At 50.0% G+C, this 7,442-nt stretch overlaps 1 protein-coding gene across 1 annotated transcript; it reads right to left on the bottom strand.

Moving 5' to 3' along the window:
- Nucleotides 1-927, bottom strand: LOC311218446 (olfactory receptor 14C36-like; the record flags this gene model as incomplete). The annotated part of the gene is made up of 1 exon (XM_084301129.1): nucleotides 1-927. The coding sequence occupies one exon, from the start codon at nucleotides 925-927 to the stop codon at nucleotides 1-3; it is 927 nt and encodes a 308-aa protein (XP_084157255.1).
- Nucleotides 928-7,442: the final 6,515 nt, after the last annotated feature.

The following is a 7,442-nucleotide window of genomic DNA, read 5'->3' as shown; positions in this document are numbered from 1 at the left end:
CTAAAGAATCAGGTACCCAAAGAATTTCCTCACTGCATCCTTGAGCTCCTGGTTCCTCATGCTGTAGATGAGAGGGTTCACTGCTGGAGGCACAACCGAGTACAGAACTGTCATGACCACATTTAGGAATGAAGAGGAAATGAAATGGGGCTTTAGGTAGGCAAACATGATGGTGCTTAGAAACAGGGAAACTACGGACAGGTGAGGGAGACACATGGAAAAGGCTTTGTGGCGGCCTTGCTCAGAGGGCATCCTCAGCACAGCCCTGAAGACCTGCACGTAGGACAGCACAATGAAAACAAAACAACCAACACCTAAACAGACAGAAAACATGATGAGTGCCATCTCTGTGAGGTAAGAATCTGAGCAGGTGAGCCTGAGGATCTGAGGAAGTTCACAGAAGAACTGGTCCACAGCATTGCCTTGGCATAGGGGCAGTGAAAATGTGTTGGCAGTGTGCAGGACAGCATGGACAAAGCCACTGCCCCAGGCAGCTGCTGCCATCTGGGCACAAGCTCTGCTGCCAAGGAGGCTCCCGTAGTGCAGGGGCTTGCAGATGGCAACGTAGCGGTCATAGGCCATGACAGTGAGAAGGGAATACTCTGCTCCAAACAAGAAGACTAAAAAGAAGACCTGGGCAGCACATCCTTCATAGGAGATGGCCCTGGTGTCCCAGAGGGTATTGGCCATGGCTTTGGGGAGAGTGGTGGAGATGCAGCCCAGGTCAAGGATGGCGAGGTTGAGGAGGAAGAAGTACATGGGGGTGTGGAGGCGGTGGTCGCAGGCCACAGCGGTGAGGATGAGGCCGTTGCCCAGGAGGGCAGCCAGGTAGATGCCCAGGAAGAGCCCGAAGTGCAGGAGCTGCAGCTCGTGTGTGTCTGCGAATGCCAGCAGGAGGAACTCGCTCACAGAGCTGCTGTTGGGCATTTGCTGGTTCTGGGCATGGGGCCCTGCCCAAGGAATAGAAAGATGGTAATAATTTACCACAGAGTTATCAAAGAATAAACTATTTCAATTTCCTATTAAAACCCCCTAACACGTTTGCCCACTTCCAGGCAGACCTTTGGCAGGTCACTTTCAAGAGTTCTGATTAATGCTGCCTGAAAATGTCCTTGGGTGCAGGGGGCTCTGTTGTGGGCAATGCAGGAGTCAGTTCTGCCTTACAGCAAGAGGTGAAGAGGAACGTGGGGTAATCCCAGATTTAATTCTCTCCTGATATCTGGAGATTGTGCACATTGTTGCTCCCAGTTCACCCAACTGCAGAGCAGGGCTGTGGGGCTTTCCTTTGTTGTTGTTGTTGTTTTGTTCCAGCTGCCCCACTGCATCTGAGGAGTGTTTCTAAGGCAGAAATCCTCGGTATTTCTGCTGCATTCCAAGTGAAAGCCTGTGGATCATCAGAGGCAAAGGGAAAGTCCCTTAAGTGCAGATTATCCTGCAGAGAGGACAACCTGGCTGTCAGTCAGTCCTAGTCTCAGCTGCCCTGTGCTGGCATCTCTTTGAGCTTCAGGACAATTGCACTCAGCGGTTCACCTGAAAAGAACCTGAACACTGTTGAGATCAGAAGAATCAAGGCTCAAAGAGCACATCTCCAGCCCCTTCACCCCGTCCCTGTACTCCACTTCCAGCCGAGCACACTGAGGGCTCACTCCATGTATATCTGAAACCCCCATTCCTAGCCAGCCTGGAAACAAGAACAGCAGCAATACACCCAGATGGAGAAGCCAGAAGGAATGTCACCATGCTGCTGCCATGGGAGGCAAGGCCAGGGAGGGACATACAGACACTCAGGAGCCCCTCCTCTGCTGCAGCTCCATCTGCAGGGAAGGCAGCTCATGCTTATTGCAAATACTGTGTGCTCAGCTCTGCAGACACCTCCCAAAGACAGGGCACTGCCCATAGGCATCACAAGGGTTGCAGCACCTAAAGACCAGCTGGAGTTAGCCCTGAGCAGGCCACAAATGTAATGTTGCAGTCTTTAAGCTGTGGTGGCTAGAGGGACTTTATGAAGTTCATCTCTACCATATTGATGTCTTAGTACAGTACTCTAGGAGCCTCAGTCTCCTGTACAATCCCAACAAACAATTACCATGAAATCTGCCTCCCTGACACTACAGGAATCTGAAAGCACAGACTCCAGAAAAAGTCTTACCCTTCACGTAGATGCTGTCTTGGTCTTCTTCTTGAAAAGCCCAGTCATAAATGTGATTCTCTAAAACATCTTCTACTCTGTGCTGGAGAAACAGAGAGAAGCATCCTGACACATGCTATCAGCCATCAGATGTGCTAGTTGTAGAAGAACCATTTGGCAACTGAATCTACATTGCTTTGCAACTGGAGACTCAGTGTCAAGAATCTGCAGAACTGTCCTGCCTCACACTGTCCTCTGTTGTTGTGCTCCTCCAGCCCTTCTGTGCTGTGCAGAGGAGCTGCTCATGGGCAGAGCTGTCTCTCTGCACCAGGCCCCTCTTGCCAGGATATCTCTCTGTCCCAGGAGCCTGGCCCAGCTCAGCAGCAGAGGCCCAGCCCAAGGCATTGTAATGACCCCTCTGGTGGGTTTGGTGATGAGCCCATGAAACGCTAGCATTAAGAGGAAACTGAAGAAATCTCTCATGAAGTCCAAGTCAGATGCAACTTTCCTGGCATGCCCCCCTGTGGGCCGGTACTGACATAGCCTCCCTTGGAGCTCGTTAGAGCATAATATTGGAGGTAGTGAAGACAAGTAGACAAAGGCAATGTGAAAGTGACACTGATGCATAGAAAACTACTGCTTGTGTTTCACCAAGCACAAGGGCCAGGCCCCTGGGAAGGGAGTAGGAGATGGGGTTGGGCACTGCCAAGTGCAGGAGAATGGTCTGACCCCTGCCTGGTTCATGGGTGGAGGCAACGAGGCACTGAGGCTGCAGACCTTTGTCCATTTGGTGTCACACCAGATCTGAGCTAATTATGATAATGCAGATTTTCCTGGTGGCCATGCTCCTCATAAGGCAGCTCTGAATGAAGCTGGCCTTGCTTCTGGTGAGCAGGCACCACTGCTCATATGGCATCCCTCTTAGTGCCCAGACACTTCTCCTGGGCACTGCTCAGTCAGCAGGGTCCCAGTCAACCCTGATGTAGGAGGTTACTCTTCCGATGGTGCAGGTCTAGGCTCTTCTCCTTGTAAATGTCAAGATGTTTCTCTAGGCAAAATCCTGGAGTCTCTCAAGGTTCCCTTTTATAGATGCTCCAGTCTGTCAGCTGTTAATGTCTGCAGGCAAATGGCTCACCCTGATTGTGCTGTCTCTGAAAAGATAGTGGTATTTCTGCCCTGGTCAGGCCTCACCTGGACTACTGTATCCAGTTATGGGCTCCCCAGTACAAAAAAAAAAAAAAAAAAAAAAAAAAAAAGACAGGGATCTCCTAGAAAGAGTCCAGCGGAGGGCCACAAAGATGATACAGGGCCTGGAGCATGTCCCCTGTGAGGAAAAGCTGAGAGACCTGAGTCTGTTCAGCCTTGAGAAAATAAGACTGAGAGGGGATTTTATTAATGTTTATAAATAAAATAAATGCTTATAAATACAAATAAATGTTTATGAAGTGTGGGAGACAAAGGGATATGGTCAACCTCCTTTCAGTAATAAGATGGATAAACCCATCATGTGTTAATTCTGTGTTGTCACTTAGGTATTGATACTCAACTGTCAGGCAGCATCTCCCACCTGGCTTTCAGACTGTCCAGACTGGTGAATGGTATGGGGAGTGGGGTCTAGTTATAATGTGCCATTTTTCTGACTCTGCTGTTAAATCAGAAATCACATTTTGAGGTGCAACAGTAATCAGACACTGGGGTAATTTTCAAATCAGGGAGTGCAGGGGCAGTTCAGAGTACATGTACTGTAAATTCCCAATTTCTACAGGTGTTGGCATTGGAGCTGAAGGACCGCACACTTTCTGGGAGGTGCCAGTTTGTCCCATCAAAACACCAAAATCCAAACTACTTCCATGGTGATTATTAACCAAAAAGCAAGAAGACAACATGTGCTTCTCACACAGGAGCCATATATGTTAATTTTCATGGTCAGACATGACTAAAACTTACTCCATTCACTATCAGAGTGACCATCTGATAAACACCACACGAGGGTACAAAAAGGAAAGCCACTGTGCAGTAGGGAATGTATTAACAGAGCAGACCGTTATTTCTGAGAGGTATGAGACCAGTGAAAGAGACGGGGAAGAAAAAGGCAGATGATAGGAAAAGCCAAGGATGAAATCAGTGGCTATCTGTGGTAACAGGGAAGACCCCCTGCACCTGGTGTGATTCCTCCGTGGTCAGGAAGAACCTGAGTGCTTTTCTCAACCAAGCCATATGGAAGAGAAGGCACAACAGCGTCACCAGGCTAGGAGGGACCTCAATAGGCAACCTCCCGCTCCAAGCAGGATCACAGCAACTTATTCAAGGCTTTATGAAGATGGCTCTTGAAAATTTCCAGGTGTGGAGCTGGCTCACATTTTCTGAGACATAGCTTCCAGAGCTGTTCTCTTGTTGGAAAAGTTTCTGTACACATGTATCATGAATGTCTCTTGTTTCAGCCCTCTGCCTGTACTGATGTCCTGCATGGTAGTGATGATCCTGAATCTGTCCTCTTGGAAACCTCTGCACAGGCAGTGCAAAGCTGCTATGTGTTCCCCTCAAATCCATTCTTTCCCCATGCTGAACAAGGCCAGGGTTCTCATCCTCCAGCCCCAACCATCTCGGTGGCCTCCACTGAACTGGCTTCAGTCTGTTAAGGACTGCCTTGCATGATGGTAGACATGCATGGTGTGCTTCAATGCTGCTTTAAATCATGTTGGAGAATCATGTCATGTCATATAGAACTACAGGCCTGTAACTGACTGTTAAAGGGAGCAGCTGCCCTGAATTAGATTGCGCAGTGTGTGGATGCCCATGGGACAACTTCTGATTATAAAATCAGCAGACGTTGTTGGAAATAGAACAGATGGAGAAGAGAAGAAGAGAAGCTTGGCTGTTCCTGTGGTTCATGACCCCTTTTGATCACCCTACACTTCTAGGGATTACCTTGAACCCAATGAGTAAGAAAAGGCTCAAGTGTCATACATGTGCATATTTGCTGCCATTTCAGTTGGTCACAGGAGTTCCCCACCAGCCTCCCAGGTGGTGACTCTAGTCACTGCTCTTTCTCCAAAAATTGCTCCATTACATATTGCAGATACACACAGGTATCGTGGCCTGTGTCTGCCACTTGAAATGGAGCCAGGAGTTTGCATCTGAACACCTCACCCATGACCACCTCCTCCATTGCCTAGCACAGGAGTTAGAAAGGGAGCTCATATGCGGGTGCCTGTTTGGTGCATGCCTGAATCAAAGCAAGAGGAAGCCCACCTCCAACATGTTTGTGTTGTGCATGGGAGGAGGCTGAGTTCCCTTCCAGCCACAGGACTGCAAAACCCCCAAAAAGATGCCTTGATTGCCTTGGCTGCATCCCTTCCCTCAGCAGGGGGAAAGGATCTCACTGCCTGTCCTGGTCTAGCTCTCCTGCCTAATGTTGGGACAAGGCAGGGTGGTTCTCCCACCCAACTGTGCCTCTGGGAGCACAGAGAACAGTGTTGGAAAGAAATGTTGCTGTCAGCTGAGCAAGGGAACGTCAGTGTCTTCTCTTTCAAGGAGGTACCAGGGGAGCCCCAGGGACATCTCCAGGGAGCCCAGTGTGAGGTGGGGAGAGCAGATGCCTTGGGCTCGGCCTGTGCTGCTGATCTGGGCCAGGCTCCTGGGAGAGAGGGAAGGAGGGAGGGAACTCCTGGGCAGTGCTGAAGGGGGACAGAAAACACGGGAACTGTAAGGCAGCCTGCAGCAGGTGGGCAGAGGAGACCTGACTGAAGCAGGAACCTTCACAGCTCCTGGCATGGTAAGGGCAATGAGTGCAGTGCAATGCAGCTGTGGTTCCTGCAGGGATCTCCTCAATTAAGCACATCCCACAGCTTGTGGGACTTACAAGAATGACTTTTGTGGTGTAAGTCTCTGGCGCAGAGGAGGGGGATATGCTGCAGAGAAGGGCTTCCCTGCCTCATGTCCAGAGGCCAGGGCCCCAGAGTTGCCTTCTGACAGGGCCGGCTGCAGCTGGGGTACAGAAAGGGGTGCTGCCCAGGGGCTACAGGGAGAAGCTGCAGGTGGAATGAGCCCCCCCGGCAAGGCAGGGCAGGGTCCGGCTGCTGCCTGGGGCAGGCTGCTCACAGCTATACAGCACCCCCAGGGCATTTCCCCGGGGGCTTGGGCAGTGGAAGGGCAGGGCAGGGGCTGCCTTCAAGTGAAGGCACTTTCTGCAGTCTCTGCCTTCATTTTCCTGCTGTGATGAAAAAGCAGGCTGTGTGATAATAGAATGATTAGATTTCTAAAGGGACTGAGGCTCCTACAGCATTACTCTGAGGTATAAGTAAGTTGCTGATGAACCTTTGAAAGTCCCTTCATTCATCTCTGCTTACACACTTTGCCAGCATCTACTTTTTTTCTTTTTCTTTTTTTCCCTCAGGGAATATCCAGGATATTCTTTAGGACCTGCAGACAGGTAGATGTCCCCAGAGCTGTCCCTATGCCTGGGAGGTGTCTGCAGGGCAAAGCTGCACACACAGAGGTTGGGAAGGGGTCTGTGAGCATGGACAGGATGAGATGCGGGGATAGAGAAACAGCTGCTGGCAGGCACAGCTGCAGGCAGCAGTGGCAGGGACAGGCAGTGAGAGGGAGCTACTCCCTCCCTACCGTCCCCTGCCTTCATTGCAGCAGCCCCTGGTCTCCTATCCCCCTCACAAGCACAGCTTGTGTCATGGCACAGATAATCTGGGAGAATCTCTGTCCTCAGTCTTCAACTCTATATTGTCGAGGGCAAGACCTGCCTCCTGTGCCGCCAAAGCTCCTGCAGAAAAAAAAAAAAAAAAAAAAAAAAAAGAAAAAAAAGAAAAAGATCTTTGCATTGTCCAAGTTCCCTTGCTTACTCTTCTGAATCAGAATCCTTGTCAAGTCTTCTTACTTGCATTCTGCACAGCTGTGCTGAAAGAGTGTCTTTTCCACCTGCACTTGGAGCTGGTGCCGTTTTCTCCCAGCACAGCCCAGATGATTTTTCAGCATCACCTCTGAGAGCAGCCATCCCCAAGCTGAGACTGCTGCAGGCACTGATCCACACAACCAAATACCCTCATTGAACACAGGGATCCCCTTCCCAGGTGCCCTCCCTCCAAAACCACAGTGCTGTATACACCTCCGTGTACCATGGCTGTGCAGTAAATATGGTCCATCAGGAATTTCTGGGCAGAGCCAGCTGCTGTGTATATGACATCAGCCAGCACAAGGCAGGACTACAGCAAGGGCGATGCACTAAGGACTTGTAAGAAAAAAAGGTAACATGAAATCTTTAATAAAGAATGAATTGAGTTTTGCTGTAAGAAACCTACCC

The sequence above is a fragment of the Netta rufina genome (assembly GCF_964035555.1).
Source record: "Netta rufina genome assembly, chromosome: 24".
Lineage (NCBI taxonomy): Eukaryota > Metazoa > Chordata > Aves > Anseriformes > Anatidae > Netta > Netta rufina.
The sequence above is the reverse complement of the archived record's forward strand: the minus strand, read 5'-3'. Positions and strand labels throughout refer to the sequence as shown.